The sequence below is a fragment of the Crassostrea angulata genome, chromosome 6 (assembly GCF_025612915.1).
Source record: "Crassostrea angulata isolate pt1a10 chromosome 6, ASM2561291v2, whole genome shotgun sequence".
Classification (NCBI taxonomy): domain Eukaryota; kingdom Metazoa; phylum Mollusca; class Bivalvia; order Ostreida; family Ostreidae; genus Magallana; species Magallana angulata.
In genome coordinates, this window is record NC_069116.1 from 10462163 (window position 1) to 10481207 (window position 19045).

At 36.2% G+C, this 19045-nt stretch overlaps 1 protein-coding gene across 1 annotated transcript; it reads left to right on the forward strand.

Moving 5' to 3' along the window:
* The first annotated feature begins 1444 nt into the window (after positions 1-1444).
* Positions 1445-17333, forward strand: LOC128187966 (telomerase-binding protein EST1A-like). The gene is made up of 20 exons (XM_052858696.1): positions 1445-1580; positions 4166-4332; positions 5018-7422; positions 7554-7715; positions 8084-8270; positions 8564-8787; positions 8961-9039; positions 9135-9245; positions 9381-9557; positions 9702-9763; positions 9880-10019; positions 10431-10686; positions 11590-11687; positions 11888-11991; positions 12707-12883; positions 12984-13124; positions 13432-13582; positions 13727-13941; positions 14889-14970; positions 15181-17333. Exons 1-20 carry the CDS (start codon positions 1475-1477, stop codon positions 15309-15311), a joined length of 5175 nt encoding a protein of 1724 aa, XP_052714656.1. The 5' UTR covers positions 1445-1474; the 3' UTR covers positions 15312-17333.
* Positions 17334-19045: the final 1712 nt, after the last annotated feature.

The following is a 19045-nucleotide window of genomic DNA, read 5'->3' on the forward strand; positions in this document are numbered from 1 at the left end:
TATTGACTGTTCAAGCATTAAATAATTGTTTTATTACCTAATTCCGTTTTTAGTATTTTGTGTTCACATTTATGAATTACCATTATTCATTCAGGTCATTGTTAATCAATACTAAGATGACCTAAAAGATAAATTTTAAGAACAATAGTAAAATAAACATAATAAAGTTATCTTTTAATCTTATAGCAATTAAACTTTTTTTTCTAAAATACGTTGCCGGTCCAATAGATCGCAGTCTATTGACCGGCGGTCCAATAGATCACAGTCTATTGACCGGCAGTTCAATAGATCACTTTCAAACTTAGGTGATGAAATGAAACATTGACCAATACTGTGTGTTACCAACTGGTGTGTTTCTTTATGCATGGTGAATTTTAGATAAATTATGATATATCTATGTTCTGCTTTTTGCGGCATATTTTACAACAAAATCTTGATATATAGTGTTTATTCTCAGTGCTTGTTACATCTTTCAAAAAAACAAAAAAAACAAAACAAAAAACAAAAACAAAAGGCGGTTAATAAGAGCTTTAAACATAGAACATATTTTATACCAATCAAGGGACGGACAGAATTTCTTTTAATAGTATGATAGCAATTAACACCACTAAGAAACGGGCAACATGGTTTAAGTGTATGCAACCATATTTGCGCGTAAAGAGAAATAAATTTGGTCTATAAGATAATGTATTTTTTCCTCAAGTATTGATATAATGAAATCGATTGTAATTCATGCAGAAACTCAGTATGAGCTGTCCTCCTTATGTGTTTATTTTATGATTCTAGCACGGCACCTCACAATAATTTTTTTCACATGATAAAAATTATATACCCGTGTATAATAATACACGCATATTATTAGGTAGGAGATAAAAGCTATATACATGTAATTTTATTATGAGAAAAATACATAACGTCAGGTACCTGTGAATTCTAGCTACCTTCATACCCGATAAATCACGCAAAAAAAATGATTGAAATTTGGACTTAATTCATAAAATGCTGCAAAGCTTAAAGAAATAAAGAATGAATGACAAATCATTACTTTGTAACATAATTGCGTGCACACATTCTAATTAGTGGATCAATATTTAATTGAATTGAATAACAAAATGGTGTATGTAGTCCCAAATCCCGAACCCTTCCTCGATTCAAGCGTAATTGATAAATAGTGAAATTATTTTCATTTATTACGGCAAATATGTTTCAAATGAAACCAGAGTATCGAATAATCATCCTCATATTTATTTGATTCTTAAGAATACTAGAGCAATTAACTTATTTCCTAAAACTAATATCAAGTTGAAAAGATATATAATTATCATGAAAAAAAAGTCGAATTAAGAAATTATTCTTAATTATCGGGTACAAGCGAGATAATCCAGTTATAAGCTGATGAATATTTTCGCGTGACAGAGTAATATACCCTAACGGAACTCTTTTATGTTTGAAGTTACGATGGCGGCTACGAAAAATGGCCTCCAAATCTGAAATCGTTAGGATAACATACAAAGAACTGGAGTCTTCTGTTCAAGATAAAGACAGATCACATCGATATACCGACAAAAGTAGCAATGATGGTAATACAGAATGTTTATGTACCTGTTTTTTGTTCCTTATACAAGTTGAGAGTGCAATTGAGCTACTTTTGTTTTCATTTTAACAGTTTAAATTTCAAACAAGGCTTTTACGCCACATTTAAGAAATAACTTTTAGGTACTTTGTCGTTTTATGTTTTATGCAATTTTTGTAATTTATGCTCTGTTTATGATTACTTTAAGCGATCTTACAAGTGTGTCACCTTTCAGCGCAGTATTTAGGGAATATTTAATAAACTGAACAGCTGAAGGAGTATTCTGTTTTAAGAAGTGGACAGGCATAGCCTACATCCACTTCTCTTCGCAAGCCCTCATATTTTGATTCTGGAAAACGTGTAAATGTCGGAACCGAAGACGGTCTACACTTCGACCCATGTTTCGACTCCAGTTTTCCTGATTTTTCGTAACAGACCTATTATTTCTACATTTTAAACATTAATGCATGACAAAAATGGGGATCAATCTTACAAACTATAGACTTATAAGAAAACTTGCTAACCAAAAGTTGGTGGATTTAAAATGCATTAATGCAGAGTTATATAATTTAATTCTTGTTGTAAAGCGCTTTCTGATTTGCTAAAAAATTATTATATATCGTATAAAGACATAGTAACCTTTACAGAACAGTGATGTTTGCTGCAGACTTGCTGCAAATTTGCAGCAAGTCTGCAGCAAACAAATTTGTTTGCAGGAAGAAATAAGTCATGTTCGCAGATGTTCGCAGCTAGCTGCAACCTTTCTGCGAACATTGCAGCTTTTTGCAGCAAGTTTGCTGCATGCTTGCAGCAATGCCTTTCTCTCATGGAATAAAATTTTAAGTTTTGCTTATGTTTGCAGCAAGCTTACAGCAATGTTTGCTGCAAGCTTGCGGCAAGTATTCGCAGCAAGCCCATTTTTTCGGTAAGGGAAGACTAACGTCAAAAACGTATCAATATGCCTGACGTTACGTTTGAATTTTGTACAATTTTTACGTCATTTTAAAGGTCAAATGACCATGTTTATCTACAATGAAGAGTAGAAAAATTAAATTATAAGCAGTGAATTCAATACTTATTAGTTTTATACGATATAAAATGGTTTTAAACAGTTTACGCTTTTTTATAAACCGCTATGTTATTTTGCCCACTTTTTTAACAATGCTTTTTTTCTACACAAGCCCAGGTGGATAAATGTAGCCTTCTGTTCTCAGAAATAAACATTGATATTCATGCAAATTTAACAGATTAAGACATATGCCTATATGAGAATGGATTTTGATATCTGATAAAGATACCATATGATATCCCAAATTAGATATTTAAACATACAGTGCAAGACAATATTTTCAATTTTATAGTAAAAAAATATATTTTTTGGCAGAGTAAATGTTTATTCCATTTAAATCAGGCCTAATACAATGTATGTACCCAAACAGGCCTTTAATCTATTTTGGGGATTGATTCCAGACTATATAAACCCAAGTTTAAGTTCATTTCATTCTCAATCATGTTTTCCCTGTTGCTTTTTATATTTACATTACAATTCTTTGTAACATGTTTTAAGGTTACAATTTCTATACGAGGAACAAATTACAAGTTTTCTTTGCACATACTTTGAATGTCTACCACATTCAACTAAAGTACTGGGTATATTGACTATTATTGAGGAAAATTTTTTTCTTGTCCCAGTAATCAATAAGTACACTCCTAGCTTTGGCTTTTTGAAACTCCCATGTTTCACATCCATAGATGACAACAGAGCTAACATACATATGTAACATTTTCAAGTGATTATATCAACTAGATTATCCTTCATCTTCTATAAATGTGGTGATAGATAAAGCAAAAGACCCTGTACTAAACAGGTACCCAAGGAACAGAACAGATAATCATTTTATTGAGGAAGAAGAGTTGACACTTCCTTGTTAATATTTAATCCATTTGTTTACATTTTACACTTTCAAGTTTTCAAAATTTAGAATCTTCACAAATCAAAACAAAGATACATAATTAAAAAGATAATTTATAATTTCTTTTTAATGCAGAAAGTAAATACACTGTACATGTAAGTACAGATAGTCTTTTCCTCTTTATTTTTTGTTGGGATGACAGTGTCTAAATTAATGACAATGATTTTTCACAGTTTTTAGAAATGACTGTGACTTTTGAATGAGGAAAATTATTTGATATTTTGGTAAAACAAAAAAGATTTATTGTTTTCAAGTGAAATAAATAAAGGAATGAATAAAAAAATGTTAATGACTATCTGAAAAATAACAAATAGAAGATACAACATCAACTATCAATTCCAAATACTGAATTTTCAGAAGTGTTAGATTTTTTTATGGAGGAGGGGGGTGTACAAGAATGATTGGTGACCAATTCTTAATATTGTAATGAGAGGACCTATATTCTGACTTTGGTCAATAAGCTTTAAGAAAAAAAATCAATGAATTAGTCTTTTTACATCTTTGTCTGACTTTCCTTAAATCATTTATTGTCACCAACCACATCAGACAATGAATGATCTATTAATATGTATATACATGTATAACAATAAGAATGCGCCAAGTTGTATTTTTTGTTTAGAAGCGCAAAAAAAGAGAAGCAAGAGGCCCACAAGGGGTATATATCAGCCTCCAAGACGGTCCCCTAAGGTGCTAGACAACACGGGAAGGGGTTCTCAGGGGGAGAACTGGGATGATGAGGAAATTCCTAGTTCTGCAGAAAGCAAGGAGAACAGCTCTGAGCGAGAGGTGAGAGCTAGGCCAATATTTCTTTACGATGTTTTTTTTTTAGTATAGGTGTAAAGATATATTAATTACAATGGAGAACAACTCGAGGTCTAGGAAATGAAAAGAGCCAACTGATTTCTGAAATTTGAGGTATATCTGTTCATTTAATGATGTTAAAATTAAGAACAATAGTTTTGTTACAGTGTAAATAAGGTGTATTAGAGCATGATATTTAGGTAAACATGGTGTCTTTTAACCTGTCATTTTCAATTAAATATGAAGAAAAATCTGTTACAGATAGCTGTGTGAATTCGTTCCATGTCTGAAAAAATGAAATATTTTTTAAAAAATTTCTATGTCTAACAAATGTAACAGTAATGTGTACTTGTATCTATCCAGATTTTCTTCTGTCTATCAGAAAAAATTAATTAGTATTCTATTTATCTCTGCTTCAAGAATGTATAGATGTCTGGATTACTTAATTTTAATATGATTCCTAGGGGAATGCCAAAAAAATGTATCAATTTCTACATAACTTATGCACAACCAAGATGGATGGGATAAAACAATTCACATAAATGATGATGTTTTGATGGATATATAACCAAAATATTACTGTATCTTATAATATGCATCCTCAGGAAGTAATCTTCTCTTTTCATGCAAGGTTATTATTTATGAATCAGGCTTTGGGGTTTTTTTTTAGATTGATGATGTGAGTTCAAATCTGAAAGACCTACATCTTAGCAGAGAAAATTTTGATCCAAAGAAACAACGGTCAAAAAGGCCCGAAATTCAAAGATATGTCCCTAAGGGCAGGATACTGGAACAACAAACCAAAGATGATGATGTCTCCGAGTCAGAAACTAATGTGGATGTTTCTCCACGAAAAATTGATTTGAAAAATGACCAACAAGACTTGAAAGTGACAGTGGTGGTGAATGAAGGGGCATCATCCCCTGCCCAGCCCAGTGTTGGAGCAAAACCTGAGCCTAAGCTTCCTCCAAATCCCCATAATCCACTGGACAGAACAACTAAGGGGGAATCTCCCAAAAGACTACAGTCAAAGACAGACACTGGAAACCAGTCCAGGGGAGGTCAATCTGGTCCGCAATCCAATAAACCAAGGCATCAGAGAGACAGTGAAAATAAACCAAAGAGTGGTGGAAGGAATTCTGAAGAGAAAAGGTTTGGAGGTGGAGAGGCTGCTCAGAAAAAGGGACCGCAACACAGTGGGCACAGTGGGCCTGGTCAAGGCAAGCAATATGATAGAGGTAGCCGTGATAATGAGTTCAGGAGGGGGGAGTCTAAAAGAGGGGGATTTGGTAGAGGGAGAGATAACAAGAGAGGTGGCTGGCAGGAGGAAGAACCTAAACCTCAAAGACAGCCTAGAGAGAGGAGAGACAGGGTGGCAGAGAGTAGTGGGAGTGACCAGAAGAAAGCGGACAGTGCTGAAAGGGAGCAAGGCATGAAAGACATCATACCAACCATGGTGTTTGAGAGAAAGAATGGGAGTAATTCTCCTGCGGAATCTGAAAACTCCAAACAGGTCCAAGTCACATCAGGTAGTAATAATGGGAATGGTAAGCCTGGATCTAAGAGGTATTCACTGTCAGCCATGAGGCGTCCAAGAGCAGGCAGCATCAGCAGTGATGTAAGCAATACAAGTGATCTCAGTATGGATGAAGAGACCACAAACCGAATTCTGGATTGGAGTGTGGAAGTAGAGAGAGAAATGGCAGAACAAATTCAAGATGAAACTCCAAAGCTGCAGGAATATCTGGATCAGAAAGGTGGATTTAATGACTGGGATGGAGCCATAGAAACAGTGGATAAAGCCAGGCAAGCTTTAGAAAGAGGTCAGCAGATGCAGAGATCTGGCGAGGAAAGAGGCTATGGGAAGCAGGGAAACAGGCAATATGGGAATACCAAAAATTTTAAAAATGACAGAAATTATCAGGATAGTCACAAGGAGTATGAAAATGGTTTCAGACAAAGGAGAAATAGTGATGGGGCAAGGAGTCGAAGGAAAGACAGACACAGGAAAGGATCCAGTGCTGGAAGACGTAGTCGTGATTCCAGTGTGTCCAGCGCTCACAGTGTCAGGAGCTACCACACAGAAGATGATATGTATGGAACAGACACATGGCCCAGAAGAAGGAACCGTAGAAGGGGCAGCAATGCCAGTTTGAAGGAATCTCGCAGCAAGGAAGTTCTAAATGATCCAACCAGTTTAAATCTGAAAGTGACATTTGCAAGGGATGAAAAAAGACAGGTTTTGATGAAGGATAGAGAAAGTCCTAAGGGGAGAGGGCGGGGCAGGGGGCGGGGTCACAGAGAGGACAGAGAGGATGTCAATGTGGGCAAACACTCAGACAATTATCATAGGAAAGGGTTTGAAGATAAGCAGGGAGGACGTAATGGAAGAGCTTCAGGGAATGAATTTCGACAACGAAGAACCTCAGGCGATAAAAGAGATGGCTATGGTCACTATGAGACAAAAGGTGGAAGAGAGTATGACCATAGATATGATCGCAGAAATTTTGGAGGACATCAGACAGAGAGAGAGCGAAGAAAAAGTCCTGAAAGTACTGCACATGGTGGGGGAATAATAAAACTCCCCACTAACACAGACACTTCAGAAACCCATCCTCAAGGCCAGAGCAGTAAACAGCATGTTGAGTTCCACACTTCAGGGCACAGAGGAGAAAGAAACCGACTTGCCCCCAGAGAAACCCATTCTCATGGAAATACAGGGCAGAGAATGTTATTTGATCCTAAAAATCCAGAAAAGATGATAGTGGTGCCAGGACCTGCCCCCTCTACCCCTACTTCTCAACTCAAATTTAAGGACCCCTCTGGTTCAGAATCTCCCCAATCTCCCCCCTCACAGCAACACCCCTTGATGCCCCCTCCTGGAGGTTTTCCCACAATGCCTTCCCAGTATAGAGGCTACCCTCCATTTTATGGAGGCTATGATCCTCGCTATCCGGACCCTATGTATGGGGGAGCTCCAATGCCTGGCCCTCCAATGCCTGGCTATTACTATGGATATCCAGGGATGTACCGAGAAAACCCAATGTTCAGGGAGGATAATGCTGAATTTCCAGGGTAAGAAATCCATTAACATTAGCTTTAGAATGTGACAGAATTGAAAAAAGTAATTATGTTTTTATGAAAGCAATTTAAAAAAAGGAGTGTTAGGGTAAATTTTTTATAGAGTGGAAAATATTTTGTTCCAGGGATGGTGAAATTGACCCTATGTATGCAGGCAGATCTAGAGCCCAGTGCAGGATGATGGCTGAGCACATGTTTCAGGAGGCATGTCATATGGACTCTCAGCTCTCTGAACTTGTGTCCAGACGACAGTCTGCTGACACCTTACAGCATGTGTATAGGCTAAGGTGGGTCAGAAATACTCTTATTATCATGAAGTTTGATAGTTTAACCCTATCAAATATACATACATGTAACCCTATCAAATATACATACATGTATATTTAAACTACAAAATGTTTTATATACAAGTAGATATACACCAAAAAGGTTGATCAAACCTTTTCAATATGGCACAGCTTTGCCTAAGGGACAAGGCAAAACATTTTTTTGCCTTTATGATGTTTTTTTTTAGTAACTTGTAATACAAATTGTACCAGATGAGAAATTTTGAATCATTTACTTGTACCGTATTAACTTGTTAGCTTACGGTAAATGTATTTTTTTGATGATACATGTATCTGCATTTTCTGGCATGCCTCTGACGGTGTTTCAGACATGAACTGCAGCAGAAGTTGGAGCACATAATTCTGCTGGATGTGGAGGTGGCCAGTAAACACAATGCAGAGCAGCTGCTGTGGAAGTCTGTGTACTACCAGGTGATAGAGATGTTCCGGCGACAGCTGTCAGAGGACAAGGAGGGGGAGGGGCCCAAAACAGAACTCTCCAAAATCCTGGACGAGGTATGTGTATCTCAGGCATATCTGTCGAACCTATAAAGCAAATACTTGGTAAAACTGAAATCTTCATCCAGTAACATCATCTCTGATAATTTTGACTAGAACATTGGTTATCCCCAATGGATAAATGATTTTTGCATAGACTTTGATTGAATTATCAGAAGTATTTTCCCAAGGGATAGTTTACTAATGAGATTCTGTGTCTGTTATAAACCAAGCATCAAAACAGGTGTGTTTTAGGCATAAAGCTTTTGTTTGGACATTGGTGTGTGACTGAGTTAGTGTTTTCTTTGCAGGGCACCACATTCTTTGACAAGCTACTGGAGAAACTGCAGCAGAAGTATGGCTTTGATGTGGAGGATTACATGGAGTCCAGCCTGGCCTCTCAGGAGAACCAGAGTCGCCATGTCAAGCTGGCCATCCTCTCCATCCAGAGGCTCATGATCAACCTCGGCGACATCGCCCGCTACCGCGAGCAGATGAACCACAGCGGAAAGGTTAACTATGGGCGGGCTAGAAGGTGAGCTCTCAGCACAGTTCACAATTCATTCTGTTAAATACATGCACTAGCTTAATGTATGTGTTGCTTTGCATCTTTTCCCCAAATTCGATTTAACTGGTATAACTGTAAGTTTGATTTTGAATAAGTATTGTTTTCTTCACTTTCCATAATGCATTTATTCTTGCCCTTAGTTGGTACACCAAAGCTCAAATGTTGGCTCCCAAGAATGGACGTCCATACAACCAGCTGGCAATTCTTGGCCTCTACACAGTTAGTCTGATTGTTTCTGTAACCTACCATTGTTATGTAAGCTGTTATGTTTCACAATCACTGACACACATAATGACTTGCCTGTTGTATTGTAGAGGAGGAAGCTAGATGCAGTGTATTACTACATGAGGAGTCTCGCCGCCAGTAATCCTTTCCTTACAGCCAGGGAGGGTCTTCTCAATCTGTTTGATGAAGCCAGGAAAAAGGTAGTACATGAATAGCCAGGAAGGAAAAACAAAAATCTTTTCTTTTTAGATTTTTTCAGTCTGCTATATAAGTTTTAAAAGTGAATCAACAAGTACTAAACTTTGAAGCATTCAGATTATACCATCTTACTGTAGGTCTTAGCTGTTGAGCAGAAGAAGGAAGAGGAAAGAGAAAAAGTGAAAAAGTTGGCTCCACAAAAACCTCACCATGGTCAGCGAATAGAAATCTGGGTCTCACCAGATGGGACAAGCTCTGAAGGAAAGACAGAGGACAAAGATGAGGATGACCTTGACAAACTGGAGGCTGTAGAGGTAAGAATTTATATTGTTGTAGTGCATACAAGGTGTTTGATAGAAAAAAAAAAGTTTTATTTATACTTTACTATTCAAAAGTTTGAAATGAAATAAATTTAGAAATATATTTGCATGTGTTTGATGTGTGCCATTTTTTTCCAGCTGAATAAAAGATTTAATCTGAGCTTCCTTAATGTCCATGGAAAGCTGTTTACGAAAGTAGGGTATGTATTGGCAATACTATATGAAGAAATCATTGGCATTAATCTTGCTTTCATTTTGTTTAGAAATGTTCATTATTAACATGTAAGTGACACTTACAATGAATCCTGTTTATTAGGCGGGAGAACTTCCCAGAATGCTGTGGACAGATGCTGAAAGAGTTCCAGGCTTTGCTGCGCTACGGAGCTTTGCCACCTACCAGACTTATACAGCTCATGGCCATCAATATGTTTGCTATAGAAAACACAGCACTGAAAGGTAAAAAAATACAACATTTATAAACCATGTATTCGTTTATCAATTGCTTGTCTTATTTTCTACTTTAATAACGAATCTTTCTTGTACTTGATGAAAAAAACCTTCTTCGTTTAATTGTTTCACTGCTGATCTACTTCTGTAAACAATTCACATCTCTGATCTTCTGCTGCAAAGTATCTTTGGGCAAGTTTTCTTTCTGCAAAGACTGTCTTATTAAGTTCCATTACTTTTTCTTTAGGTGCATATCAATTGAGCATTCTAAATGTATCACACAGTATAAAAACATGAGTATATAGTTCTGAAGAAGCAAGGCCAGTCATTTATTTGGCATTTTTTAAGCGAACTTTCTTTCATTGATTAGAAAATAAGTTCATCTAGTTCAGTTTAAAGTTTAATTTCTGGTGTTGACAGATCCGTCGATGGCAGAAGATTTCCGATCAGAGCTCCAGGAACACGCAGTACAGTTAGGATTGGACATGTTCGGGATTCTCCTGGACTGCTGTGCAGGGGAGTTAAATAAGCACTTGGCCTCTTCTGACTACCCCAGCCACATGTTTAGTCGGGAGCTTGAGGAGCTGATTCCCGGGGTGAAGAAGTGGACCGACTGGATGCTGGCCAACCTGAAGCTGTGGAACCCACCCCCTTCTCTCAGGGACACCGCACTTGGGTAAGGCTCACTATTGGAAAAACATTGACTGGATAGTCCAAGAACTCTTCCAGTTGCAATACTGTATATATGATCATTTTCGCCATGGTTTTTTCTTTTAATTTAAATGGTTTCGCCCGGTCTTGAATTCACCTAGACGCAGCTAATGATAGTACTCTTCCTGATTAATACAGCAATATTAAAATTGTTTTGAATTCACCTAGTCTTCAGGTGATATGGGACATCTGTTGATATTAATGGGGATATAGGTACATTATACTTAAAATACTTTCACCAGTTAAGAATTTTCAAACTTTGCAATATTTGACCAAAAGATATGTTTTAGAATTTTTTGGAAAGGTAAAAAATATAAAAGACCAAACAGGATTTGAACTCATGACTAGCAGAGTACTTAATGCTTTAACCCATTGCACTATGCTGTTAGGTAACTATTATGGGAAAGAAAAAATAATTGTTTATATTAGTAGAAAGCCTGTTACAATATGAAGGTGTCCCATATCACTTAAATTCTCCCACTGACAAAGAGGGCAAAAGGGGGAAAATATTTCCCCTGTTTGCGGTATTTTAGATTGAAATACATAATGTCAAATCTACGTAGTACATGCATGTGGTTTATTTTAATTGTAATTGGATTGGATTTTTATCTAGTGAGTGTTTTCTCTCACTTAGTGTTACAAGTAGAAATGCAAGGGGATTAAATGCATATTTTATCACAAATTCTAAATGAATCTTTGATCACATGTCCAATGATTACTGATTTTCATCATCACAGGTTTTCATTTGATCTACCATATCATACCTTGGTGTTTTGAAAAGCCAAACTACTGTTATGTAAATCTAAACTGACTTGTGATAGATTCATTATTTAGTGCATGTATAGGTTTGTGTTTGTTTTTTACACAGGCCAGGTGTGGATGTGTGGAAAGTGACTGCAAAGTTTGCCAACATTCTGAAAGATGTGGACGTCAGTCATGTCAAGTTATATGAGGACAGGAGAGAGGGTAGGACTGGCACTGCCACAGTACTGTACATTTATGGTCTACTTCTGTTAGAAAAGATTTATTAAATCTAAAACTCCAGCAAAAATCAGAATTCCAGATTATTTCATTGGTTTTGATTGTTTATTCTTTTTTTACATGTAGTTGTTAACATTGAAAATGTATTTTAAGGTCTTTTATTTTCAATTTTTGATTATTTTCAGGCTGTGAGCCGGTTGTTTTGTTTGAGGACACCATGCTATCTGGATTTGTTCCCCTCATGAGTGCCCCATTAAAACTGGCTTTTGTCCATAGCACTGTAGACAAGGTAATACTATTGTTAGATATTGAAATTCGATGTTTGTTAATTCCATTCGCAATTGTAGTGAAGAAGTGATATTTTCCAATGTGTAAACGACGGTACATATCTGTTAATAAATCTCTGTCTTTGAGAATTTGGAGTTACGTCCAGTTTAATTATAGCAGATAACTAATTGACTAATTTTTTTTACCTGTGTGTTACTTTAAAGGAAATGTTAACCATGTAGAAGTATAAATATATTTAGTAAGGCTAGTATCGTAAAGGGGTTTAGAACTTCATATCATTTGTTAGCAAGTGTCATCATCCAGATAAATAATGACAATAATATGCTTAATTATTACAATATGAATACCAGGGAACACTATAATGTTGTATCTTTACATTTGAAGAAAGATCTGCACTGTGTTATATAAAAGGACTTAAAACATGCATGTACAAAATTGCTAATTGCTAATTATTCATTTCACATTTATTTTTTCATTTACAATTATTCGTACTTATTGTTTTATTGAATACCAGTAAAATACTGTTTACTTATAGAATTGAAATACATGTAGTTGTATGTAAATAATTTGTTGGCATTGTGCATTATTCCATCAAAGTAAAAAGATTTACAACTTTGTCGCATGTTCTTTATAAAATGCAACTATTGTTTTGACAGAACAGCGACTTTATCGTAGGATTTTTGTATAAAGCAGCCATGATTTATTTGTTTTGACAGGACATAGCCAGGGACTGTTTGCGTATTCAGGTTCTACAGGAGTTTGCCGATTACCTCTGTGGGGTGGAGCCACCTATGCTGGAGTTTGATGTGGCCAAGAAAGAGTACTACTCAGTGGCACCCTCTACCGACTATAGCGAGGCTCCCCATGGGGACCTGCCATCAGATTCAGACGAGGTAAAAATAAAATGTCATATTGCTCAAAAGTCTATGATACCACTATTCTTTGGTTTTGTATAAGAAGACTATATTTACTGAGTGTACGAGAAACTTTTAGGAAGCTGAAGTGATCGTTGAGAGTGAGGAAGAAGTTGCAGAGGAGGCAGAGGGAGATGAACATGTACGTCACCTGAGGCAGAAGAAGGAGGAGCTCAGTAAGAGGAAGGAACAGAAGCTGCGAGACAAGGAGAACATTCAGGTACTGAGGCAGTGGTAGAGGACATATTGCTCCATAACCACACATAAGTACGGATGTTTTGACATGGGTTTAGACTGCAACATCTGAGATCTGTCTATGCATTGATTTAAAACTTGTGATGATCGTATTGAATAGATAATGGAAACTGTAATTGAAATGCTATCCCACTCGGACTTGACTTTCTTTTCACTATATTTGTTAGAAATTCCTCTAATTAAGTATTTGTAGCTATCTAGAGTAATCATGTGATAGATTTCATAAAATCACCATAAAAAAAATACAATGGTGTACATTTTTAACTTTTCAGAAACTGATAGAAAAGGATCGGCATCGCTGCATTGAGCTCGAGATTCATCCTATTTTCTTGATCCCAGACACCAATTGTTTTATAGATCACTTTTCCAGTCTCAAACAACTCATACAGTTGAAGAAATATACAGTGGTTGTACCACTTATAGGTAATCTTATAGTGTTGGACACTGAAAGACTTATCTTGTAAACATTTGTAAAGTTCTTATCATTTTATGATTGAATGTGTTGTTTCCTTTAGTTATCATTGACATTTAGCTAAAGTGTCATTAACCATGTTGTGTTTCTTTAAGTTATCAATGAATTGGATGGCTTAGCAAAAGGCAGCAAGGAGGGGCAGTATGACTCAACAGAACAGGCAACCAAAGTTAGAGAAAGATCGAAACAGACAGTGGAATTTCTGGAGGAAGAGTTTGAAAAGAAGAATTCCCATGTGAAGGCTCTGACCTCCAAGGGAAATGTCCTAGAAACAATTTCATTTAGGAGTGAGGAAGGGGACTCGAGTGGGGTAAGGATCACTGCTGTACAGTAGGCAGCTTTCTTTTGGACACTATCTGTTCTGTCATACATGTGTAATCTGTCCTTCAGTGTACTTACCCTGATGAATTATTGCATCGTATGAATAGATAATTAATAATGCATGTTTTAAATCTGACAAACACATATTAAGTTATCTGTGTATAAGTAATACAATTATCTTATTTTTGATGAATTTTCTGGAATTGCAATGGAAAGCTTGCAATTCCATCCAAATGTTGGTTAATTCATCTTCATTATTATTAAGGAGTCTCGGGGGAAAATGTTTCAAACATACAATTTCCTTTTAATTTTTACAGTGAAAGGCCAACTTCTGAGTAAAGTATTTGCAAAATATAAAGTTAATTGACCGGATAGTTTATCTGTTTGCCACACTCAAATTTTGGTCGTATGTCTGAATCATCCCAAACATTTTATATAGAATATAGGAAAAAGGGGTTTTCATTTTCAATTTCATATGTAAAACATTACAAACATATGATTTTCTTTTAATTTTCAGCGATGGGAGGATAGCTCATAAGTTAACATCTTATTAAACTAGAACGAAATTGACTTGATATTTTTTATGCTATCTGCACTCATAGTTTGGCAGCCATTTTACATAAAGAAGGCATTGACTCTGACATTGATAACGTCGATTTTGAAGAAGTGGCGAAATGATTTGAATACTTCTTAACATTATTCTAATCAAAACTATAAATATTTTTTTTTTTATAAAAACGTTACATGAAAACCTGTATATTTGAACATTTTACTTTGCATATGTGTTTTACGACAGTAATGCGCAATACCCTGCGCATTATTTAAAATTTTAAACCCGCGACCGACCTTAACAAGTATTTTATCGATCTATATAACTGTACATCAAACTATAATCTTAATTTGAGCAATTCAGTATTCAAGTTGATGTTGTTGTAGGGAATCAATGACGACATCATCCTATCTTGTTGTCTTCACTACTGCAAGGACAAAGCCAGAGAATTCATGCCGAAAGACAAAGGTAAAACTCAAGTAGAATCCATACTGTAGACCAAATTCGAAAATGTGTCATATTTTTAAAAAAATTTATTCATTCACATGAAGTAACATGAATTGGTTAATGAAATGGTGTCTCCAGCAATGCATAAATATGTAGATAAGATAAGTGGAGAGTGAATAGTTTGTATTTATGTCAGTCTGTTGATTTGCATCAGTTGCTTGTACCCTTCAGATGCCCCAGTGAGGTTATACAGGGAAGTAGTGTTGCTGACAGATGACAGAAACCTCCGACTGAAGGCCCACACCTGTAATGTACCTGTGAAGGATGTCCTGTCCTTCCTCAAGTGGAGCAAGATCACCTGAAGAGAGCACCCCAAGGATTGAAGCATGAGCACTGATGGGAGACCATCCTCTAGAGAATCAGTCTAGTTGGTCAGCTATGACCGTCGACTAACGTCCTTTATATAGTGTGAACAATTTGTCTGTCCGGCTTGTGTTCAATGTCACAACAGCCTACATCAGAAACATAATATTTGGAGCAGCTACGTAATACTGAACGGAAATTTTGTCTTTCCCCAGCTTAACCCAAACCAGTTTGAAGGAATACCTCAACGCGGGATGTTGATTCTAATTTTACATAGAGAAAGCTGTAGCTCGAGTGAGGCTTTGAGGATGTGATTGATTCCCTCGGCTTTTTTTCTGTTAACTGTGAATTATTTGAACTGATGTGACAGTGAGTGTTTAGACTGCATGGACAGTGAGTTTCATATTAAACTGAATTCTATTGATAAAATGTGACACTTGTTATTTCCCAACTAAAAGTTGCAAATATTTCAGTGATAATGGGAATTTATTCTGTGTTTGATTTCAACAAACTGGAATATTTCAACCTTGAAAAAGCCATGGGAAAAAAAAGGCTTTTATATCTTGAAATTTTTTTTTTCAGAACTACTAAGTAGTTTGGAGTGAAATATTACCAGCAATGTAAACAATTCAAGTTTTAAAGATTTTATCTTTTTGTAAGTTAAAGCTTTAAATTTCGTTTTATGGGACTCAGCTTTGTAGCTTTAAGTGTCATTCTTTTTCAGTTCTTCATAGCTCATTGTAGATGGTTTTACTTGTATCTTTGTTAGTTGAGTTGTAAATATTTGTGGTAAATATTTAATTTAAAAATGTGTACTATTTCATAAAGGTACATCTGGATATTAAGAGAAGAATTCTTTGTTATGTAATGTTAAAACATCGGACAAAGACGAGCTAGAACGATTAGTTTCAGAGGAACTTGATAGTTTTTAATGGAAGAAAGCAACAAAGCCTTTTCACTACTTATGTCTGCTACAAGAAGAGTTTCAAATGTAGAGTTAATGATTTGGTTTGTTACAAATCTTGCTGAATTCATCTCTACCTAAGTGTTTTGTGTTTAATAGCAGCTTGGATCAGTTGTTAAGAGTTTGTAAAGATCTTTCATCATACAGTGAATACATATAGCTTTATCATGTGAAGGGTGATAGGTCAGTAAAGTCAGCAGCCTCTATCTCATTACAGACATTGTATTGTTGCAGTATAAATTTTGTTGTTTTCATCATTGACTGGTTTTGTGAATTGATTAGTAGACAATTGGTTTTCATAGTTGGATTGATGATACCCACTTGCTATTAACGGTTTTACTGTACTTCATTGCATTTTTAATAGTTTTGACTTTGTGTGTAGTGTTTCTTTGTTTCTACATAGCACCCTCATTTATTTCAAACAGTCCTGGAAACTTGGTTTGAGATTTCTGTCTGCCATTTGTAAATTTTAGATGAAGGATTTCTTTCATGAAATTTATAATGGAGGGTCCCTCATCCCTTGCTGTGTCTGGTGTTTTAATTGTTAATGATAGCTCTTGGTTTCACCTTCCAGTTCCATGTATTGCACCTCTCCACCATCTCCATGTTATACCAAGCCTTCATGGAGGAACTTTATATATTATTGCACCGGATTGTTCCTTGATATTACCTCATGAAACGGTTACCTGTACAATTTTTGTTTTTTAACAAATGAATATTTTTTTAAAACTTCATTGTATTTTAATGTCTGGAGACAACATCAAACCTTTGGAACATACTTGATTGCAATGCTATTCAGCAATCTGTGTCTAAATTCTATGAATTTTTTAAAAAATACTTTGAATATAAAGTTTAAGACCAATAGAATTGCTTTCTGTACAGAACGTGTATGAACGAACACAGCAGTCAGTAATATCCTGACACTGGTTTTTCAGTGAAGTGCTACTGATCTATATTATCATTGTTTTTCGGTTTTCATTAGTTTTTTTGTCATTTAGCACATATCATATTGAACTTAGAAATGATATAATCATAATGAATAAATCAAATGAATTATTTCGAGTTTTATTTTCTTTATGTGTTGATTTATCATATACATGTAAATATATGCATATTTTTTTTAAAAATCCATTTGAATGCGAGGTTTGAAGGTTATTTAATAAGGTATATTATTTTAATGTTTCAAGAGTTGTGATCGCTATTGAATATCCACCAAAAAACCAAAAAATGAATTTTTGCGGGGAAAAAAATGAGGAATTCACCCCCAAGTGTCAAACAAGTTGGAATAGGTATCGCGGTCCAACTTCACGATCTGAATTTTCCCATCATGCCCGGCGATGAGGAGTCGTGATGAGGCCACGTGATAAGACATCCAGCCAACGTCCTCCAATTCGGATTCTCCTATCTTCCCAATCAGTTTCCCTAATGTGTTCAGCTGGAATATTTCGCCGTTACTTAAGAGAACTAAGAATTTGTTTTCGACCTCCACGATCCATTTCACAGGATGCTTGAACTTCCTCTCCCACATCAGTTCCTTCTTCCAAGATATACACAGAAGTTTCCGCTGGTTATGATCTGGAAACAGAAATTTGTTGCCAAGTTTGTTTTCCAGAAAGCACTGAACGACACTGTGCCCTCTGATGTGAATAGAAATATCAACCGGCCTGCTTCTCTGGAAACGTTTTTCGTATAGAGTCACTTTATAGTTGTTAAGTATGCAGACTTTCGTTCCATTCAAACTCACTAAGCGACCCTCGGAAGGCAATCGTCTGCTGTCTTTTTCTGTGATATATGTTCCAGTGTCAGTGTCTACCACTTTGAATGTGACGAGAAATCTGCCCGACATCACGTACAGGCTATCGTCGGGGCGGACAGCGATGCTGCTCGGCTTCAAGTCGTCACCTATCAGACACACGCTCTGGATATCGTTTCTCTTATTGAACAAAATCAGACAATTATTGGCCTTGTCCATCGCTAGAATTCGCCCGTCCGACATAAATGCTGCGCCACAAAGCTCACATTTCTGTTTCTCATAATTTGTCTTGCATTGAAACTCTGTTAAGAACGAGGTTCTCCATAAAACTTCGAACTCTGAACCTTCCACTTGATACACAGAAGAATCTGTTGGAGTGCTGACATCAAAAAACCCTGAAGAGTTTTTCCCATGAATTGCGTCGTTCTCTGATTGCCTGTTTACTGCTGGAAGTGGTTTTGGTTTGTCGTCTGCTTTGGGTTTCTCGTCAAACAATTCAGCAACGAGCTCCACGTATTTGTGGTCTTTCGTGGAGCGGAACATCCGGTGGACATCCCTACAGGCCGAGCAGTAGAACTGTCTGCAGTCGGTACATATGACCGCGGCCAACACTTTCTGTCCCTTACCTTTACACACTTCACACAGTTCTGGCATTGTTGCAGAGTGCGCTTGTCTGCAGTTTGATTCCTTTCACTACTGATGACTAGAACATATCACAAGGATTCTTCACTTAAAGTTTTCCGTTGTCATTATAGAGGTGTTAACTGTCTTCAAAAACCCGGATCGACTCTAATGTTTTATCTCACCGAAATCATTTCCAATGCGTCAACAAGTGTATCTGGGCCAAAATGTCACGTTCAATAGAAACGAACAATTGCGAGTAAACGAAACTGATAATGTAATGCTAGTAAAGTTTAAAGCCTATGTCTTTGTTCATGTTCATTCACAATTTGTTTGGCGTTGGTTAACAAAGATACTTAGTGATATATTATTGAGTTCCAAAATAGTTTTGTGCA

Coding starts and splice junctions, on each gene's coding strand:
- LOC128187966 (XM_052858696.1), top strand. CDS start 1,475: ATGGCCTCCAAATCTGAAATCGTTAGGATAACATACAAAGAACTGGAG. Junction 9,246..9,380: donor TTGATGAAGCCAGGAAAAAG/GTAGTACATGAA, acceptor ATCTTACTGTAG/GTCTTAGCTGTTGAGCAGAA. Junction 10,687..11,589: donor CTCAGGGACACCGCACTTGG/GTAAGGCTCACT, acceptor TTTTTTACACAG/GCCAGGTGTGGATGTGTGGA.